Source organism: Typopeltis vanoorti, chromosome 8 (assembly GCF_054136105.1).
Source record: "Typopeltis vanoorti isolate ZY-2024b chromosome 8, IOZ_Tvanoo_1.0, whole genome shotgun sequence".
Lineage (NCBI taxonomy): Eukaryota > Metazoa > Arthropoda > Arachnida > Uropygi > Thelyphonidae > Typopeltis > Typopeltis vanoorti.
This window is the reverse complement of record NC_143556.1, coordinates 42958505-42981686: the sequence shown is the minus strand read 5'-3', so window position 1 is coordinate 42981686 and position 23182 is coordinate 42958505. Positions and strand designations below refer to the sequence as shown.

The following is a 23182-nucleotide window of genomic DNA, read 5'->3' as shown; positions in this document are numbered from 1 at the left end:
TGCGGATGATGCGAAGCTGGGAAGGATTATTAGTAATAGTGCAGATGTGGTAGCCCTGCAAGAGGATTTAAATAAGCTAGATAGATGGGTAAATGAATGGGGGTGTCAGTTCAATGCAGCAAAATGTAAGGTCTTGAGGTTTGGGAAACATCGATGGGATGCTGCATACACATGGGAGGAGTTATACTGGAGGAAGTAGGGGAGACAAGAGATCTGGGGTTGATGATTAATAGAAACCTGAAGTTTAGGGGACATATTGCAAAGGTGGTGAAGGTAACAGAGAGGATTGCTGCTATTATGAGAAGGACACTGACCTGCAGAGATAAGAGGGTTATCATTCCGTTGTATAAGTCTCTGATCAGACCACACTTGGACTATTGTTCTCAGATTTGGTCCCCAGGATTTGATGGGGTTAAATTAACTGTGGAAAGGATACAAAGACGGATGACAAAGATGGTTTCAGGACTGTACAAGGATAGTTATGAGGATTGGCTGAGAGAATGTGGACTGCAGAGTTTGGTGGATAGAAGAAGGAGAGGTGATATGATTGAGACTTTTAAACTGTTGAGAGGTGGTTACAGGGTTGACACTGGGGAGTTCTTTCGCTTGGTTGATCAGTGGGAAGGAGTGATGACAAGAGGCCATCCCTGGAAGTTACGAAAGGAAACTGTGAGCAAGAGGGTAAGGAGTGGTTTCTTTGTGTGGAGGGTGGTTGAGCCGTGGAATGCATTGCCTGATGGAGTGGTGGGAGCAAGAACGGTCAGTGAGTTTAAAGAGTGGTATGATAAACTTTGTGTTTCTCAGGGGGGGACCTCCCCTCGATGAGTCTTGACAGACTTTATGTCTTAGGAAGGACCTCCCTCGATGAGTCTTTTACTCCTTGGAGGCCTGAATAATAATAATAATAATAATGTTGACGAAGAAGTTAGAAATTATTTTACAACCGACAACAACATAATGGCAATGTACGAGTGGATTGAAACCCATTTCAAATTACCCCTGAAGGTTTTTCACTTGAATAAGAAGAACAATTTATAGACTTCACATCAAGCTGTGAATGTATTTTATGTTTTTGTTTTTATATTGTTTTTGTGTCAATAAATAGTTTCATTAAATGCTTTTGTTTCAATAAAGTAGTTTTTCAGTTTTTCCTTTTATTTCCACTTTGTTCGCTTTCTTTGCACCCCCCTTTAAGTATTTTGTGCCCCCCAAAGGGGTAGCACACTCCATAGGTTGAAAATCACTTTCTTAATGTGAAGGTTGAAAAGTTTAGTAATTATTTTGGTTTATATGAAACTGACTCTAACACAGTAGTTGTTAGAGTCAATTTCATATATACAGTATAGTTATTTCCATAATTTTATAATGGAATCTTGTAGATCACTTAGGGATATTAAGGCACTTAACTTGAATTCATTAACCTCTGTATACATTAGTCATAAACATACTTCACACGCAAAATTTGTTTGCTTACATTGAATAAAAGATTAAACAAGAAAATAATTTCTTGGTATCTTTAATTTATTATTATTGTTGGTGTGCTTGCTACTGCTGTGAAGTTCTTAGGATGCATCATGTTCAGTCACTTCATTGTCTTCACTGTATTCATTAACTCCAGTTATTCTATCTTTCTACATTAAATGTATGCTTTTAACAAATGTATGTTGATTACATACATTCTAAAACTAATGTGCTTTACTTTGGAAAAGGTGGTGGGGAAAAAATATCAGTTTTGGGAGGTAAAAATTATACCTGTATGTGATTGCCTTTCATACGTTTAGTTAAAAAATGAGTTGTTATAAATGCTCCTCATGTCACAACATGATGAGTTTCAAATCCAGGTCTGTTCTAATCAAAGATGTTATCAAGTTGGTTTTACAAAGCTATGGCGGTGCTATATAATGAACATAATAATAATAATAATAATAATAATGACTATATAACGAATCATTATATAATTCATCAATATCAATAAACATAATTGATATTAATTAATAGCATACTGATTAGCATTGTGGTCTTAATGCTAGTTTAATGCTAGATGTAAATTTCCTCTTCTATTTATTTTATACAGAGTAAACATCAGAAACATCAAGCATTTGAAGCAGAATTAGCAGCCAATGCTGACAGAGTTCAGTGCGTTCTAGCAATGGGTCACAATCTCATTAACCATCATCAGTGTGCTGGTTCTGAGGAAGCTGTAGAAGCACGTCTTGCCTTTTTAACTGAACAGTGGGAGCATCTTACAAAGAAAACAGTTGAAAAAAGCATCAAAATCAAAGAAGCTAATAAACAACGAACATTCAACGCTGCTGTTAAAGACATAGATTTCTGGCTTGGAGAGGTATGGTACAATAAATTGTATTCTGGTACTTTCATGAATATAATTGATTATTTATTAATTTTTTTATTTTTTATTGTCATTCTTTATTTATATATCATTTATTATTTTTAATTTTTTTTTAATATAATGCAAAACTAAATCATCAAGATCCTCACTTATGAAGCATTAATAATAATAATATTCGAGATACTTTAGGCTATTATGGTCCATGACCTGCCAAGTATTGTTATTAGGAAATTTTGTGATAATCTCTATAAATTAGATATTTTTATAGTTGTTATTGTATGTTAGAACATCAGTAACTTTATTATTATTATTATTATTATTATTATTATTATTATTATTAACATCTGACCTCTTAGTCTATGTGGTTAGCCAAGTGGCTATGTGCTTTGCAACCATATGCCTGGGAAAGAAGTGTCCTAGGTTCAATTCCAGTCTCTGATGTGAGCCAAATTAGCCAGTTTTGGGCATGGATAGCTGGGTTTTTCTCCCCAGTTTATCTTGGGTATTTCATCCTGTAAGCAGGCAAACATCCTCGAGAACTCAATGCTTCTACAGACATAGGATTCACTGGGAGGCATGGGACTAACCACCTTATCCTTGTGTATGATTATGGTTAAATAAATAAAAAACCCTCAACACCATAAGGTAAAATAGGGGAGAAGGAAGAAGAAGGACATCTGACCTGCATGTAGTCAGAGACTCATTGTGAGAGGTACACACTGTTGCACACAGTGCTCATCCAACCATGCTTTAAACTGATTCAATGTGTCTACATTCACAACACATTCAGGCAATACATTCCACTCATCAACCACTCTCCATGCAAAAAACCAACTCTTCACTCCTCTGTTCACATCTTCCTTATACAGTTTTCAGCAATGGCCTCATGTTCTACCCCTCTCCCATTGTATGAAAAATCTCTTCCATGTCAATCTGATAACAATCCCTAACTAGATTATATGTCTCAAACATATCCCCCCCCTTTCCTATTCACAAGCTTTGAATTTTGCATTTTCTCAAGCTGTCCTCATACTCCACATTCCAAAGACCACTGACCACCTTTGTGAATCTTCTCTGGACCCTCTCCAACATATTCTTGTAAACACGAAAACCCGGCGACTAAATCTGTGCACAATATATATATATATGAGGCCTGATCAAGGTCTTATACGATGTCATCACATCCTCTCTATTTCTGCATATCAGGGTATTCTGCAATATTGCCATTATCCAATGTGACATTTTCATAACTTGTGCAATGTGGCCCCTGAATATCAGGTCCTTATCCACCCACCTAGATCTCTCATCTCCTCTACTTTCTTCAAAGTTACCCTACCAAGTGTATACTTCACATCTCATCGTTGCTTACCAAATCTCAAAACCTTAGAATTTTCAACATTGAACTGACAGTTCCACTTACCTGTTATTCATGCAATCTGTTCAATTCTTGTAAGTAACATTGCTTGACTTTGCATTTCTCTCCCCAGTTTTGCATCCCCCTGCAAACAGCTGCATAAAACTAGTTAAACCCATCCCAAAATCATTAACATACAAATTGAACAACAGTGACCCCAAAACTGACCCCTGTGACACACCACTAGTGAACTTTCTCTTTTGGGATACCTTACCCCATATAAATGTTTCTGATAGCTATCTGACAGCCAGTCACTGATCCAACTCAGAAGTCTGTTATCCAGTCCCATCTGTTTCAATTATATAAAGCTTGTTGTGTCGCAGTATATCAGACGCTTTTGCAAAATCCAAGAACACCACTGTATACGAATCCCCCACCCGTCCAAGATATTTGTCACCTTATTAGAGTACATAAGTAAGTTAGTGAAACATGATCTCCCTTTAACAAACCCATGCTGATAACCACATAGATGTTGTTGTTGCTGTTATCAACCCATTTCTGTATCCTACTGCTCACCAATCTCACCAAGCACCTTCACCACAACTCCAGATATACAGATTGGCCTATAATTTGAAGCTACAGCCTTATCATGCTCTTTATGCAGTAGAACAATTACCCTCCTTCCATTCCCTTGGAACCTGTGCTGTTGCAAGACTCTTATTAAACGGGCATGCCAATGCTACTGCCAATTTCCTGAAACATCCATTTAGATGCATGGTGATACATCATCAAATCCTATTGCCTCATTGACAACAGGTTTATTTATTTCCTCAAATACCTCCTTCTCACTTGCAATTAAGCCATCTTCTCCTATCCTCTACACTTAAGTTCCTCATGATTCCACCCTGATCATTATCATCAGGGTGGAATCATGAGTAACTTTAAGGTTTTAATTCACCTGATTTGCCAATTTTTGCTCACACTGAACTTTTGTTTTCCTTACTAATTACTTGTACTTCTCCAAAGTACCTTCGTTTTCCAGAGTTCATGCTTAAGCTTTACATTCGTCCATTTTATAATGACCTTATTCAGCCTTTTGTATGAATTCAGCCAATGTGTGAATGTATTCCAAATGCCATTTCTAATGGTATTTGGAATATATTCACACACATCGATGATGTTATGTATTTCTTTTTCAGTTCTCATACAGCATCTATTTCCTTGCCACTCAACTTGTTCCATGTTATTGCTCCAAGCCGTGTCCAAAGCTTGTCAAAATAACCAGCCTTATAATTCCACATATATCCTTTTCTCACAAAAGTCTGCATATGGCTGGTCATAATCCGATTGATCACTTCTTGATCATTTTCTCCAACTGGAGGAAAGTGTGAAACCCCTCTCACAATTACATCCTCTGATGAAATGATCAGATCTAGACTCTTTATCCTGGGCTGTCCTTCTTTACATACTGCCTGAGATAGTTATCTCTCAAGAATTCAAGAAATTCATTTTCCTTATTCCCAATGCTATATCTTCATTCCAGTCTATACAACCATAATTAAAATCACCCATAATAATTACCTTCCTTTGTTCACTAATCCAAGTTTATGCATTTCTTCATCACCACCCTCCACATTCTCAGGCCTATAGCAACATCCAACTAAATATGTCTTCCTGTCAACTGCCACGTTACACAACACTGCTTCATAACCATTGCCACTATTTCCCTCTTTCATGTCTACCTTATGTGGACATAATTCTCCTGCTACCATCAGCAGCACTCCCTCCCCCTTCTTATCCTTTCCATCCTCGCAAAAAATACTGTAACTTTCCATTTCTCTTCTTGTTAGAATATTATTATTATTATTATCATTATTATTATTATTACATGACAACTGCAGGGAGTCCAAGGTCTCATCGAGGAAGGGCACCTCCTCTACAACTCTCTGTCTCCACAAACTCAATTCACCAACTACAACAAACCACAACTACACCAATGCCATCTACTGTCAACCACCACCACTAGTATTTTCACAGACAATCACAAACATCCATGCCCACAGCAGGATTCAAACCTGCAGCCTTTTGGTTGGGGAGTGGATATGCTAACCACTCAGCCAACCAAGCCAGTATATCATCTTCATTCAACCATGTTTAACTTATTCCAGTTGTTTTGGTATAAATAAACTCAATCAGTGAAACCATTTCATCTCCCTTATTTTTGGTATTTCTGGCATTTGTAAGTAAACACAGTATTTCATTTTTAGTTCTATAACTAGTCCTATTCAATTCACTTGTCAGTTGTGATTTCCCCACCACACCTGTCCAGTCACCTTTATCACCGGTTACTAACTATCTGTGCTCAGTCTCAACTTCTCCACCCACATTGCAATATACTCCATATTTATACACACGTTCACTGCCACTTTCAACATCTACTCTCCCTATGCCATGTCTCCCTGTCCACCCTGGCTCCCCCCCCCCCCCCCTACTCTAGCATTTCCATTCTCTCTTCATGATTGTCTGTGAAAATACTAGTCGTGGTGGTGGTGGTGGGCAGTAGATGCAATTTTTGTTGTAGATGATGATGATGATGTTGGTGTAGTTGCAGTTCGCTGTATTTGGTGGATTGAGTGGTGGAGACGGAGTCTTAGAGTAGGTCCTACTCCACATGCACAGCTCATTATACCTCAACTTAAATGCATTTACTGTCCCTGTACTCACTACATGCTAAGGCAATGCATTCCAATCACCCACCACTCTTCATGCAAAAAATCTACTCCTTGTCCTCTTGCTAACACTCAGCTTATACAGCTTCTAGAGATAGCCTCTCCCCCCCCCCCCCATCTCCAGATTTTCAATGAAAAATCTCATCCACATTAATCTGGTAATTACCTCTTACCAACTTATATATCTTCAACATATGTCCCACTCTTTCTTCTATCCACTAGGCTCTGTAATTTGCATTCTCTCAATCTTTCCTCATATTCCACATTCTATGGCCCAGAAACCAACTTAGTCAATCATCTCTGGACCTCTCCAACATCACATCATCTTTTTGAAAGCCCGATGACCAAATCTGTGCACAGTAATTCATATGTGGCCTGATCAAAGTCTTGTGCAATGGAATCAAAACATCCTTATTTCTACATGTCAGTGTTCTCTGCATCATTCTCATAATCCACTGTGATGTTCTCACAATTTTAGCAAAATGTCCATGAAATTTCAAATCTCTGTCCATCACAACCCCCAAATCTTTTCTCTCCCCCACCTCCTCCAAAATATCCCCACCAATCCTATACTCTGTATTCCATCTTTGCTTCCCAAATTTTAAAACTGTAGACTTTGTAACATTAAACTGACTTCGCCACACACTCGCCCATTCAGACAGTCTATTTAGGCCTTTACAAAACTCAAAATCTGTTCTGCTTCTCATAACTCTCCCCAGCTATGCATCATCTGCAAACAACTGTATATCACCATTTAAATGCTTCCCAGCATCATTTACATACAAATTAAACAACAGTATCCCAAAACAGTCCCTTGGGGCACACCACTAGTGACTTTCCTCTTCTGGGATATCACTCTCCCATACACAGCCTGTTGATACCTATCAGGTAGCAATCTCCAATCCAATGTACTAATCTACTATCCAACCCCATCTGTTCCAATTTAACTACTAGTTTGTTATGTGGTTATCTATCAAAAGCCTTTGCAAAATCTAAATATACTACTGTATATGCATCCCCCCCTTGTCCAATATATATGTGAAATATGTTTATCACCTTGTTATAATAAGTAAGCAGATTGCTAAAACACGATCACCCTTTAGCAAACCCGTGCCGTCCATTAAAGAGAATTTTACAGCTCTCCACCCACTTCTAAATCCTTGTTTTCACTAGCTTCTCCAGCATTTTGACCACAACTCCAGGCAAGCAGATTGGAGTATAATTCGAAGTCCTAGTCTTATCACCCACTTTATGAAGCAGAACAATTTTGCCATCTATCCACTCCTTTGGCACCTGGACTAATCTAAGACTTGGAAAAATTTATGTTAAAGTTGTTGTTAACTCCCTGGATCATTCCCTCAAAGCATGCATTGATACACCATCATTAAGAATTAAAGTTTCCCAGATCTTGGGAAGTTTAACACACCTTTATTTATTAAGATTAGGCTAGTTTAACAAATCTTCTGCTGATTCAAAGAAAAATCTTTAAAGTTTATATTTGTTCGACAACCAGTTGAACCTTGGTTGTCGAACATAATTTGTTTCTAAAGGCTGTTTGGAAACTGAAACCATTTTCCCATGAGAATTAATATAAAATGGATTAATCCATTTGCGAATCCCAGATGATTGCTTGTTTAAACCTTTATAACAGTATTTCACGCATAAAATCGTATACAAAAACAACAATGAAAATGCATAAAATCTTACACAAAAAGAATAAACACAATAAATAGATAATATACAGTATAGACAATATTTTAACTTCACTTTACTTACCTGTACGGTGGGGAGTTGATGGCATAAGTGGAAGGTGGTGAGGATAGGAAGTCCCCTTCCATAAAAACACATCAGGTAACTGTCCTCTGAGTTTTTTTCTCTTGGCACCACTCGACTCTGCTTAAGACACACACTGGGCCTCTCTCAATAAAAACCTGTCCAATGAGATTTGTTTTTGCCTGCTTTTTTTAAATGTTTCTGAAGTGAGACATGGCATTGTCATTGAAAAGGTTTGTGATGTGGTTTGCTACAGCTTTATCAGGGTGATATCTTTCCACAAAACTTTGCACCTCACTGCACACATTTTGTTGATCAAAGAACTAGGAACATCCTCCCTTCTTTCCTCTATGGAAAGATATTATTCCCTCCACCACCATCTGTTGCTGCTCCTTATTAAGGTGTTTCAGTTCTTCCATAGTGAGTTCCAAGCTCATGCTTTTACCCATAGACACAGTATCATCGTCAACAGCAACAGACTCAGCCACAAAGCCCTCAATGTCTCTATCTGCTACACAGTCTGCCCACAATTTCCTCCAGGCCGAGTTCATGGTCCCATAAGTCACTTACACCCAGGCTTTGTCAAGGATACTTAAGCAATGGAGGATGTTGAAGTGATTTTTCCAGCCTCTGAGTGTTAATTCTGTGTCAGCGGTTACTTCAAAACACCTTTGAAACAGTGCTTTGGTGTAGAGTTTCTTAAAGTTCAAAATGACCTGCTGGTCCATGGGCTGGATTAGAGAAGTCATGTTAGGGGGCAAGAACTTCACTGTGATAAAATTAAACTCCTTCACCAACTTGTCCACTAAGCCTAGAGGGTGAGCAAGGCATTGTCCATCACAAGAAGGCAAATTTTTTTCTTGAAGGTATTTTCTCATACTTGGGGCAAAGACTTCATGAATCCACTCTCAATAAAAAATTGCCTAGTTACCCAAGCCTTACTATTAGTCCTCCACATAACAGACAATTTACTTTTTGTCATATTATTTTTCTTAAACACCCTCGGATTCTCAGAGTGGTACACAAGCAATGGCTTGACCTTGAAGTCCCTACTTGCATCATTTCCACATAGCAAAAGTCCTTCATTTGGCTTGTGTCCTGGCAATGCTTCTTCCTCTTGAGTGATGTAGGACCTGCTTGGCAATTTTTTCCAAAATAGGCCAGTTTCATCACATCACAGTTGAATACTTACTGGGGAAGAAAACCCTCAGCCTTTACATGGTCACTAAATTCTTGCCCATATTTCTCAGCAGCTTCTTGGTTCGAACTCACAGCCTCCCCATGCCTAACCACACTATGTATGCCACTTCTGCTCTTAAATTTCTTGAGCCACCCTCTACTAGCTTGGAACACATCATTATCAGCACTTATACCAGGATTTTTCTTTAACAGGTCATTATGTAATCGCCTCATTTTTTCACAAATTATAGCCTCAGAAACAGTATCACCAGCTAAATGTTTCTTGTTTCTCCAAATTAGCAACAATTTTTCCATTTCTTCAATATCTGTGATCTCTGTTTAGTAAGAGCTTTCACTACTTTTGCAACATCAGCTCCCTTGAACATCTCATTATTTTTGAGTATTGTACAGATTGTTGATTTCGGCATACCAAACTGCATAACAAGATCTGAGACATGAATGCTATTTTCATGTTTGGATATGATTTCTTTTTTTCATCATCATGGTTCTAATGACTTTTCATTTAGCTTTGCTGCTAACACTATCCTTCTTTGTCCCCATGGTGGCTTATTTAATAATAATTTATAAAAAACAACAAAACACAAAGAAAATGAAGAAAAGGCACTGCAAATTCAAGCAGGTGTTTGCATTGAGCTGAGGCTGTGACATAACTGATGTGCCAATCCACCATACATCTCAGCCCATGGAGCATGTGGTTGCCTGTATGCCTGTTCAGTAACCAATATTTTGTTCAGAAACTGGTGCATTTTTTGTTTGGGAAATATGTTCGGGAACTGATTTGTTCAAGATCAGAGTCATTCGACAACTGAGATTCCACTGTAGTTTTTTTCCCATTTGATTCTGTGCAGGGTATCCAAAGCATGGTCATCTAGCCAAGACCAGCCATGGTTATGGCAACAGATGCATTTCTTGTGGTCTTTTAGGTGGATAGTGACAGATGAATCTTGTAAAGACTGGAACAGAGAGTGGATCCTTAGGAGGATAGATTATTATTATTATTGTTATTATTCAGGCCTCCATGGATTCAAAAGACTCATCATGGTAGGTCCTTCCTAAGAAACACAAAGTCTATCAAGACTCATCGAGGGGAGGTCCCCCCTGAGAAACACAAAGTCTATCATACCACTCCTTACACTCATTGACCGTTCTCGCTCTCAGCATTCCATCAAACAATGCATTCCATGGTTCAATCACCCTCCATGCAAAGAAACCACTCCTCACCCTCTTGCAAACAGTTTCCTTTCGTAACTTCCAGGGATGGCCTCTTGTCATCACTCCTTCCCGCTGTTCAACCAAGCAAAAGAACTCCCCAGTGTCAATCCTGTAACCACCTCTCAACAGTTTAAAAGTCTCAGTCATACACCTCTCCTTCTTCTATCCACCAAACTCTGCGGTCCACATTCTCTCAGCCGATCCTCATAACTACTAATGTAAAATCCTGAAACCATCTCTTTGTTATCTGCCTTTGTACCCTTTCAACGGTTAATTTATCCCCTTCAAATACTGGGGACCAAATCTGAGAACAATAGTCTAAATGTGGTCTGATCAGAGACTTATACAACGGAATGATACCCTTTTATCTCTGCAGGTCAGTGTCCTTCTCATTATTAAAGCAATCCTCTGTGTTACCTTCACAACCTTTGCAATATGTCCCCTAAATTTCAGGTTTCTATCAATCATCAACCCCAGATCTCTTGTCTGCCCTACTTCCTCCAGTATAATTCCTCCCATACAGTATACAGCATCCCATCGATGTTTCCCAAACTTCAAGACCTTACATTTTGCTGCATTAAACTGAAACTTCCATTCATCTGCCCATCTATCTAGTTTATTCAGATCTTCTTGCAGGGCTACCACATCTACACTCTTACTAATAATCCTTCCCAGCTTCGCATCATCTGCAAACAACTGAATATCCCCTTGCAATCCACTGGCAATGTCATTGATATGAAGCTTAAACAATATAGATCCCAGTGCTGAGCTCTGTGGAACCCCACTTGTAACCTTCTGCCTCTTTGATATTGCTCCACCATACCCAACTCTGATACCTATCGGACAGCCAATCCTGAATTCAGTTGACGAATCTGACATTCAGCCCCTTTTGTGCTGCAACTTAAATATCAGCTTATCATGTGGCACCCTGTCAAATGCATTCACTAAGTCTAAGAAAATGGCAGTATATGCCTTTCCTTTATCTAATGCTCTTGTAACTTTATTATAAAAGGCTAGCTTGGACGTATGTTGGACCGAAAGTACAGAAACAAAGAAGGATGAATGAGAGGGAAAGTGAAAAGAGGGGGTCGAGAGTTAGAATGTTAGAAAGATTTAATGATAGAGTGAATGTGTCAAGAGGTTCGGAAGGTGAATTGGATTGGATGAAGCAAGAAATGAAATGGATGCGGAATGAAATTAAGAGAATTCAGGTCAAAACTATTAAAATAAATCATGATGGCATGAAAGACTTAACAAAAGATGAGCGAGTGGCGTTGTATGGCGACTCCATTATTAAAGGTGTGCTAGAGGATAAAATGCACAAGGTATGTTTTCCTGGCGGTAAAATGAGTAGAGTGATTGAGGCATTGAATATGAGGCGGGAACGAGCAAAAGTGTTAATTGTATTAATTGGTACAAATGATTTGAGAGAGAACAAAGAGCATGTCAGAATGAATGTCAGCAGACTGCTTGGAAAGATAAAGGAGAATAGTGTGACAGGAAGGGTAGTCAGTGTGTTGCCTAGGTATGATTGTGGTGAAATGAGGCGGAGAGCAAGGATTATGAATGATATTCTGGCTGAAATGTGTGAGGAGATGGGAGTACAGTTTGTTAATGTGTGGAATGAGTTTGAGGGACGAAGTGAGCTGTATGGGAGTGATGGACTGCATTTGAGTGGTTATGGTGTGAGTCGCTTGGAGAGACTGCTGCTGGAAAGTGTAGAAGTGAATAGAGAGAATGAATCAGATCGAGAGAGGAGTGATGTGGAAGAGCAGGAGAGATTGAAGGAGTGGAAATGAATGGGGAAGTGAGTGGTATGAGTATAGAAAATGAGAGAATGGGTGTGCAAGAGGAGCAGGGAAACGGGGAGGATCAGGGTGGACAGGGATACACAGCATGAGAAAGGTGGATGCTCCAAGAGGAGGTGAGAGCATATGTAGGCAGGAAAGTAATGGGATGATTAGGGATCAAAAGGAAACAGATGGAATTGCAAAGGGTTCTAAAATGAAAAAGCAGAAAGGGAAATGGCCCCAGTCCAGCATGGAGAGATCACATCGAGTGAGTGGTATCAGTGGAACTAGCTGTAGATCCAGAAATGAGCTGTCATGTTTGTATACCAATGCTAGAAGTATAAGAAACAAGGCGGATGAAATAGTTGCACTAATTGCGTCTGTGCACCCAGAGATTGTCGGAATAAGTGAGACATGGTTAGATCAGGACGACATCCTGACAGGAATAGAGATGGAAAGGTATGATGTGTTTCGTGAGGATAGAAGGGGTAAAAAGGGAGGGGGAGTGCTATTGATGATAGAGAAAGAGTTATGTCCATACAAGGTAGAGATGCAAGAGGGAAATGGGGCCAGTGGTTTTGAGGCAGCATGGTGTGAGATAGAGGTGAATAGAATCAACTACTTGGTGGGATGTTGTTATAGACCTGATAATGTGGATTGTGGTGATAGTGAAATGTATAGCCAAATAAGCCAAGCAAATAAGAAAAGGGTGATCATTATGGGTGATTTTAATTATGGCAATATAGACTGGAATGAAGAGATAGCAACTGGAAGTAAAGAAAATGAGTTTCTTGAGTTTTTGAGGGGGATAACTACCTCAGACAGTATGTAACAGAGGGCACAAGTGGATTAAGGGTCTTGGATTTGGTCATCTCATCGGAGGATGTAATTATCAATGAGGTATCAAATCATCCACCAATTGGTGAAAGTGACCATGAGGTGATTACTTGGGTGGTTGCCAGCAGTGCAAGGATCCCTGTGAAAAAAGGGTATATGTGGAACTACAAGGGGGGTGATTATGAAGAGCTCAGGAGACAGCTTGCAGGTGTAGCATGGAATGAGGAGTTAGCTGGAAAAGAGATCAATGCAGCTTGGGGGATTTTCAAAAAATATTTAGTGGATGCAATGTCTAAATGTATACCATGGGTGAGAAGGTTAAATAAGGTAGGTGTGAGATGGATGAATAAAGAGATTAAGCATGCAATACAGAGAAAAAGGGCATTGTGAGGCAGCATAAGAGAAGTGGAAGTAACCAATTTCATGAGGTCTACAAGGACCAGGCAAGGAGGGTGACTTGGTTGGTTAGAGTAGCTAAAGAGAGGTATGAACAGCAGTTTGCTAATGAAGCTAAAAAGAATCCTAGGGAGTTCTTTCGATATGTAGCCAGCAAAAGAAAGAATGATTATGGAAGGATGACATTGACTGGAGGAAATGGTATAAAGACAGCTGTTGCAGAATGCGTGGTGGAGATACTTAATGAGCAGTTCATAAAGTTTTTTCAATCTTGTGAATGTGACTTCATGGAGAGATTAAGAGCAGTTGATGATGGGGAGGAGAGACTGACTGTAAGTGAGCAAGAGGTGTTTGGGGAGTTGAGTAAACTAGATGTAAATAAGGCTGTGGGACTTGATAATATATCACCGCATATTCTGAAGGAATGTGCCAGAGAGTTGACACCTGCCTTGACATATTTTTTTAATACGAGTCTTGCACTTGGTCAAGTCCCTAAAGAGTGGAAGGAGGGCAAGATTGTGCCACTTCATAAAGGAGGTGATCGAACTCAAGCATCAAACTATAGGCCTATCTGTGTGTCAGGTGTTGTGGTCAAGTTGTTGGAGAAGCTTGTGAGAACTAGGATCCAGAGTTGGGTTGACAACAATGGTATAATCTTTGATGGACAGCATGGATTTGCTAAAGGAAGGTTGTGTTTTAGTAATCTACTTACTTATTACAATAAAGTGACTGCTTCCTTGGACAGAGGAGAAGGATACACAGTAATATACTTGGATTACGCAAAAGCTTTTGATAGAGTAGCTCATGATAAGTTGACAGTCAAACTAGAGCAGATGAGGTTGGATATTAGATTAGTGCATTGGATTGGAGACTGGCTATCTGATAGGTATCAATAAGTTGTGTATGGGGGTGCAATATCCAGGAAAAGGAAAGTCACTAGTGGAGTGCCTCAGGGATCTGTTTTAGGGCCATTACTATTTAACTTGTATATTAATGATATTGGCGAAGATTTGGATCGAGATATTCAGTTATTTGCAGATGATGCAAAGTTGGGATGAACCATAAAGAGTAGTGAAGATGTTGTGGCCTTGCAAGATGACTTGAATAAATTGAGTGATTGGGCAAGCAAATGGGGATGTGAGTTCAATGTTGCAAAATGTACGGTTTTAAATTTTGGAAAACAAAGATGGGATGCAGAATTTATGCTTGGTGAGAATATATTGTTTGAAGTAGAGGAAATAAGAGATCTGGGAGTGATAGTGGATAAGGATCTAAAATTTAGCGGACACATCGCCAAAATTGTGAAGACAACACAAAGACTTCTGGAAATGATGAGGAGGACACTGATGTGTAGAAGTATTGAGATTCTTGTTCCATTGTATAAGACTTTGATTAGGCCACACAGACTATTGTGTCCAGATTTGGTCACCTGGTTTTCAGAAGGATGAAGAGATGTTGGAAAGGGTCCAAAGGAAACTGACTAAGGTAGTTTCTGACCTCTGGAATGTCGATTATGAGGAAAGATTGAAAAGATGTAATTTGCAGAGTCTAGTGGAGAGAAGGAAGAGGGGAGATATGATAGAGACCTACAAGTTGGTAAGGGGTTGTTATAGGATCAATGGTGGAGAAGTTCTACAGAGAATAGTGGGAGATCAGGGGAGAACCAGAGGTCATCCCTGGAAACTGTATAAAGAGAGTGTGAGTAGGGGAGTGAGAGGCAGGTTTTTTTCATGCAGAGTTGTGAATAATTGGAATGCCTTGCCTGAGAGTGTGGTGTCTGCAAGGAGTTTGAATGTGTTTAAGACCTGGTATGATGAGATGTGTGTGAGATAAAAGGTCCTCCCAGATGAGTCTTTGACTCCATGTGGTCTTGTTTAATAATAATAATAATGATAATAATATTGCTAAAACAAGAGTGTCCCTTCACAAATCCATGTTGACTCTCATGGATAACACCACTCTCATCTGCCCAATGCTGTATATTGTCCATCACCAATTTCTTCAAGATGTTAACAACTACTGATGACATGCAAACTGGCCTATAATTAGACACTTCCAGTCTGCTACCACCCTTATGCAATGGCACTATCTTACCTTTCTTCCATTCCATGGGCACCTTTTCCGCAGCCTGACTTTCATTGAAAAGCCAGGTCAAAGGCAGTCAGTTCCCTAGCACATTCTCTCAAAACTCATGGTGAAACACCATCCAGTCCCACAGCTTTACTGACATCTAGAGTACTCAGTATTTGAAACACAGTCTCCTCCTGTACCTGTAAACCTCGAACCTGTCCTATAACTTTAGTATTAAAACTGACTTCTGTAGGATGAAATACTCCAATAAAGTGTTCATTAAACAATTCTACTATGTCTTCTGCATCAGTCACTCTATTCCCATTTATAATTCCCTAGGATTTTCTTTGGAACTTAGGGCCAATCTCCTCTCATATTCCAGTTTCGCCTTCCTTACCATACTAGTCACTCTTCTGGCCTGTGTCTTATATTCTTCATGCATCTTCTCTTCACCTGTTTACTTATATCTCTTCCATAGCCTCTTTTTTGAATGCAATTCTGCTTAATATTGTTTGTCATGCACTTTTCTCCAAACTGTGTCCTCTTCTTCACTCGTGGTATACAACTTACTATTGCTGCTAACAAATATTCTTTCAAATTTCCTGCACTAATGATATCCCGGCGTTCCAATTCCTCCCTACATAAAACTTCCCCAAGTTGACGTCTTAGACTATTATAGTCACCTGCTTTATAATTCCACATATGTTCCCATCTCTTTGATACTCCTGCATAGATCTGGTGAAATAACATGCTGTTAGAAAGCTCCTGAAAGATCTGTGATTTTTGTTGATTTGATGGTGTATTTTTGGTGTATTATTGTGGTTTTTAGTGTGACTGTTCTACTACAGAGTTTTATAGCATAATTACAGAAATAATTACGAATTTGTTATCATTAGACCTTAGTGCATTACTGCCAGAAAACATGGCGGTGGCTTTGTCATACCATGATTTTAATTTAGACTTCAGTCGTTTTGTTAAGTGTGAGGTGTGCTATATGTATTCTTTCGATTACATAAATGATTTGTGGATGTTTAGGGCATGTGGAAGAAGTGTCTGTGTGCGAACTGCGACCTGAACGAAGAATTGATGAATGCAAATATGAAATTGATTACAGAAAGTGTTAGTAGTGAGAATGTCGCAAGAAAAATGAGTTGCACGTTCAAAAGAGAAGGACGGTGTGAAAGAGAGGGGAAAGAATGTTAAAAAATCAGTATAAAAGAAAACGAATCATATAAAATCCGTAACGGATGTTAAAAAGGATGAAAGTGAGGCGAGAGTGGTGGAAGAAAACACAATTGAGAGAACAAATGAAACTGGAAACGGCGTGATGCAGGAATCAAAACTGGTGGGAGTGGTGGAAGGAAACAAACTTGAAAGAACAAATGAAACTAGAAACGGAAGCACAGAAGGATGAATGCGAGTGAAAGTGAGAAGAGGGGGTCGAGAGTTAGAAAATTAGGAAGATTGAATGATAGAGAGAATGTGATGCGAGATTCGGAAGTTGAATTGGATTGGATGAGTAAAGAGATGAAATGGATGCAGAATGAAATGAATAAAATTCGGGTAAAAAATATTAAAACAAATCATGATGGCAAGAAAGACTAAACGAAAGATGAGTGAGTGGCGTTGTATGGCGTCTCCATTATTTAAGGTGTGCTGGATGATAAGATGTATAAGGTGTGTTTTCCAGATTGTAAAATGAGTAGAGTGATTGAGGCATTGGATATGAGCAGGGAGCAAGCAAAGGAGTTAATGGTTTTAATCGGTATGAATCATTTGACAGAGAGAGCATCAGAATGGATATCAGGAGGCTGCTTAGAAGGATAAAAGAGAATAGTGTGACAGGATGGGTGATCAGCGTCTTGCCTAGGTATTACTGTGGTGAAATGAGGTGGAGAGCAAGGATTATGAATGATGTGCTGGCTGAAATGTGTGAGGAGACAGGAGTGAGGTTGTTAATGTGTGGAATAAGTTTGAGGGACAAAGTGAGCTGTATGGGAGTGATGGGCTGCATTTGAATGGTTATGGTGTAAGGCGCTTGGAGAGACTGCTGCTGGAAGATAGAAAAGTGAGTAGAGTGAGAGAGAATAAATCAGATCAAGCAGGAAGTGATGTCGAAGAGCAGGAGAGTAACTTAGGAGAGATTGAAGAGGTGGTTATGAATGAGGAAGTGCGTGGTATGAGTATAGAAAATGTGAGAATGCTCACATTTTCTTGGTGTGCAAGAGGAACAGGAAATGGGGAGGCTCAGGGTGGAGAGGGCTACACAGCATGAGAAAGGTGGATGCTCCGAGAGGAGGTGACAGCATGTGTTGAAAGGAATGGGATGATCTGGGATCAAGAGGAAACACTTGGAATTGAAAAGTATTTTAAAATGAATAAGCAGAAAATGAAATGGCCCCAGTCGAGCATTGAGAGATCACATTGAGTGGGTGGTATCAGTAGAACTATCTGCAGATCCAGAAATGAGCTGTTGTGTTTGTATACAAATACTAGAAGTATAAGAAACAAGGTAGATGAAATGGGTGCATTAATTGCGTCTGTTCACCCAAAGTTTGTCGGAATAAGTGAGACATGGTTGGAAGAGGACAATATCCTGACAGGAATAGAGATGGAAGGGTATGATGTGTTTCTTGAGGATAGAAAGGGGGAAAAGGGAGGGGGGGAGTGCTATTGATGATAGAGAAAGAGTTATGTCCATACAAAGTAGAGATGCTAGAGAGAATTAGTGCCAGTGGTTTTGAGGTAGTATGGTGTGAGATAGTGGTGGATGGAATCAAATACTTGGTTGGATGTTGTTATAGACCAGGAAATGTGGGTGGTGGTGATAATGAAATGTAGAATCAAATTAGCCAAGCAAATAAGAAAAGAGTGATCATTATGTGTGATTTTAATTATGGGAATATAGACTGGAATGATGAGATGGCAACTGGAAGTAAAGAAAATGAGTGAGTTTTTGAGTGATAACTACCTCACACAGTATGTAACAGAGGGCACGCGAGGATTGAGGGTCTTGGATTTGGTCATCTCATCAGAGGATGTAATTAAAAATAAGGTGTCAAATCATCCACCAATTGGTGAGAGTGACCATGAGGTGATTACCTGGACGGTTGCCAGCAGTGTGAGGACCTCTGTGAGAAAAGTGTATATGTGGAACTACAAGGGGGGGGGGGGAATTATGAAGAGCTCATGAGACAGCTTGCGGGTGTAACATGGAATAAGGAGTTAGCTGGAAAAGAGATCATTGCTGCTTGGGATATTTATAAAAACTATCTAATAGATGCAATGTCTAAATGTATTCCAAGGATGAGAAGGTTAAATAAAGTAGGTGTGAAATGAATGAATAAAGAGATTAGGCATGCAATACAGAGAAAGAGGGCATTCTTGAGGCAGCATAAGCGAAGTGGAAATAACCAATTCCATTTGGTCTACAAAGACCAGGCAAGGAGGGTGACTTAGTTGGTGAGGGTAGCTAAAGAGAGGTATGAACAGTAGTTAGCTAATGAAGCCAAAAAGAATCCTAAGGAGTTCTTTTTATATGTAGCCAGCAAAAGAAAGAATGATTATGGAAGGATGACATTGATTGTAGAAAATGGTATAAAGACAGCTGATGCAGAATGTGTGGTGGAGATACTTAATGAGCAGTTCATAAAGATCTTTCAATCTTGTGAATGTGACTTCATGGAGAGATTGAGAGCAGTTGATGATGGGGAGGAGAGACTGACTGTAAGTGAGCAAGAGGAGTTTGGGGGGTTGAGTAAACTAGATATAAATAAGGCTGTGGGACTTGATAATATATCACCGCATATTCTGAAGGAATGTGCCAGGGAGTTGACACCTGCCTCGACATATTTTTTTAATACGAGTCTTGCACTTGGTCAAGTTCCTAAAGAGTGGAAGGAGGGCAAGATTGTGCCACTTCATAAAGGAGGTGATTGAACTCAAGCATCAAACTATAGACCTATCTCTGTGTCAAGTGTTGTGGTTAAGTTGTTGGAGAAGCTTGTGAGAACTAGGATCCAGAGTTGGGTTGACAACAATGGTATCATCTTTGATGGACAGCATGTATTTGCTAAATGGAGGTCATGTTTTAGTAATCTACTTACTTATTACAATAAAGTGACTGCTTCCTTGGACAGAGGAGAAGGATACACAGTGATATAATTGGATTTCGCAAAGGCTTTTGATAAAGAACCTCATGATAATTTGATAGTCAAACGGGAGCGGATGGGATAGGATATTAGATTGGTACATTGGATTGAAGATTGGCTGTCTAATAGGTATCAACCAGTTGTGTATAGGGGAGCGATGTCAGGGAAAAGGAAAGTCACTAGCAGAGTGCCTCAGTGATCAGCTTTAGGGCCATTACTGTTTAACTTGTTTGTTAATGATATAGGTAAAGATTTGGATGGAGATATTCAGTTGTTTGCAGATGATGCAAAGTTAGGACAAACCATGAAGAGTAGTAAGGATGTTGTGATCTTACAGGAAGACTTGAATGAATTGAGTGATTGGGCACAGAAATGGGGATGTGAGTTCAATGTTGCAAAATGTAAGGTTTTAAAATTTGGTTAACAAAGATGAGATGCAGAATTTATGTGTGGTGAGGATATATTTTGGAACGTAGAGGAAATAAGAGATCTGGGGGTGATAGTGGATAAGGATCTGAAATGTAGAGGACACATAGCCAAAATTGTGAAGACAACACAAAGGCTTCTGTGAATAATGCAGAGGACACTGATGTGTAGGTCTTTGATTAGGTCACACGTGGACTATTGTGCCCAAATTGCTCACCTGGTTTACAGAAGGATGAAGAGATGTTGGAAAGGGTCCAAAGGCGACTGACTAATTTAGTTTCTGACCTCTGGAATGTAACTCCAGGACGCATTAGCCGAAAACAGGACGATCCCGTATTTTTCGGGACTCTGGGATCCCTACATCAATAGCATCATTTTATATACTGGTTTAAGCCAATAAGAATACAATTTGGTCGGCTAAATCCCAAATTGTCAGCACATCCTCATTCATTGAGTATCCAGGTACATACCTGGATACTGAACAAGAAAGTGAGGATTGGACATTAAGTCAGAATCCCTGGTCGCTTCTCTGCATTCCTTTAAAGGATGTGTGGAGGTCTCTTCTCAGTTATACAACTTTGACCCTTAAGCACTCCAAAATGATGGTAAAACATGACAAAATTTCATGCCGGCTGGGGCGTCGCTCGGTTAAACAAGGCCCATTGTTTTCGTCAGGAAACCAGGACGAACAGCGAAAAGTCAGCTACTGGAACAAATATGAACCCCCCCCCCCCACGAATTCAACATCACGAGAGTTAAAGATCGATACTATCAACATAAGAAGCCTGAATCGCAAAGAAATGGAGCTAGCTGAGGAATTAGATAAATACCAGATCGACCTAATAGGGGTGAATGAAACAAAAAAGACAAAAACTATTGAGATCTTTCTGAGCAATAAATACAAAATGTTATATTCAGGCAATGACAATCAAGGAAAAGAAGGAGTAGCCATAGTATTCAACACTAAATACGAGGCCTAATCTTCTTGAATTGCAGGCTGTCTCAAGTAGAGTGATATGGGCAAATATCAGAATGGGAAACTGGACAATGTGACTTATTTGTGCCTATGGTCCCACAGAAGGCTCTACTAAGGTAGAAGTGGAAGAATTTTTTGAGGCTATAGAGAAAGCTACCGACACAATGAAAAAGGAAAAGTTGGTCCTTGTTGGGGATCTAAATAGCAGAGTAGGAAGTGATTATCAGACATACAAAAATATTTTGGGAAAATTTGGAGAAAAGTGCAAAGCTAATAATAATGGCAAATACCTGTTGGATTTCTGCTCAGGACATGGACTGGTTATTACTAACACCATGTTCCAACATAAAAATGTGCACAAATTCACATGGAGCAAAGAAACAAGTAATAAACAAAGTCTCATTGACTATGTTATTGTTGATAGTGATATTTTCTACCTGGTGCAGGACACCAAAGTGTACGGAGGATTTGAAATTGGAAGTGATCACTATTTAGTCTTGAGCAGGATCAAATTGAATTTCATATTGAAAAGAATGACATATAAGAAAGTCTTAAAGTGAATAAAAGTTGAGCAGCTTTCAGATGTGAACTGTGGACTAAAATATACAAAGATTATTGAAGAAAGAGGAAAGAGTTTGAGAACAAGAACCAAACCTTGGAGATTCAGTGGCAAACTTGAAGAAAACTCTGATTGTTTCAGACAGAGAAGCATGTGGTGAGGTTGTCTGCAAGGATAGAAAAACTCCATGGTGGACACAGGAAGTTAAAGAGGCAGTGAAGGAAAAGAAGAAAGAATATCAAATGTTCCTGACAAATAAGTCAGCTTGTGCGCTTAGAGAATACAGAGACAAATGTAAGAAAGCTAAACACTGTGTAAAACTAGCTGAACAAGAGTCATGGGAGGACTTTGGCAAGAACATAGAAAATAAATATCAAGAAGGTGGTAAGGTTGTTGAAGAAGCTTAGAAATGGAGGAAAGAGTGCAGTGAAAGGAGTTATAGATGATAAGGGTGACATGAAAACCAGAGAAAAAAGATATCCTTGAAGTATGGAGTAATTACTGCAAAAAATTGCTAAATGAAACAAGGCGTGATAGCACAGTGATAAAAAAACCACTCAACAGGCATACAGTCAAGAATACATATCCATACATTGGATGGTATACCAGCTTGTGTCGTATGTGAAGTGGCTAAACAATTGTCAGTACCCTTGACCATTTTGTTTAATTTGAGTCTCGGGTCTGGGTTAGTCCCAAGGGGGTGGAAAGTGGAGAAAATAGTTCCACTGCATAAAGGAGGGTCCAAGATTGCTGTTATAAATTACCGACCGATTAGCATATCAGGAATCGTGGTGAAGGTCTTTACTTGTTTGCTGATGATGCAAAGTTGGGTAGAGTAATTGTGAGTGCACAGGATGTCAAAATTTTGTAGGATGATTTGGATAGTTTGGAGGACTGGGCCAGGGAAAATGGATGTCAATTTAATGTGGCAAAGTGTAAGGTTATGCATTTTGGAGTGAAAACATTAGCAGCAGTATATCACATTGGTGAAACCCTACTCCAGGAGATTGATGAGGCAAGGGATTTGGGAGTGTTGGTGGATAGGGAATTGAAGTTTAGGGGGCACATTGCAAAAAGGACCAAAACAGCTCATCAATTCATTTGGTTGCTGAAAAATACTTTGACAAGCAGAGACAAACAAGTTATTGTTCCTCTATATCGAGCCTTGATAAGACCCCATCTAGACTACTGTGCCTAGATATGGGCGCCAGGGTTTCTTCTTGATGGGGAGGAGGTGGAGAGGATCCAGAGACGAGTGACCAAGATGACAGCAGGTCTGTGGAATGAACCTTATGAGAACAGGTTGAAGATTTGTGGGTTGCAAAAATTGGTTGATAGGCAGAAAAGGGGTGATATGAT

General features: G+C 39.4%; 1 protein-coding gene across 3 annotated transcripts in view; it reads left to right on the top strand.

Annotated features, from left to right (window-relative positions):
* Window positions 1-23182, top strand: part of LOC150103955 (spectrin alpha chain-like) — an 850682-nt gene that overhangs the window by 585333 nt on the left and 242167 nt on the right. For all 3 annotated transcript variants that reach the window (XM_090397194.1, XM_090397195.1, XM_090397193.1), the window contains one exon: window positions 2075-2344. In XM_090397194.1, the coding sequence (XP_090253320.1) occupies window positions 2075-2344 (270 nt within the window). The remainder of the gene's footprint in view (window positions 1-2074; window positions 2345-23182) is intronic.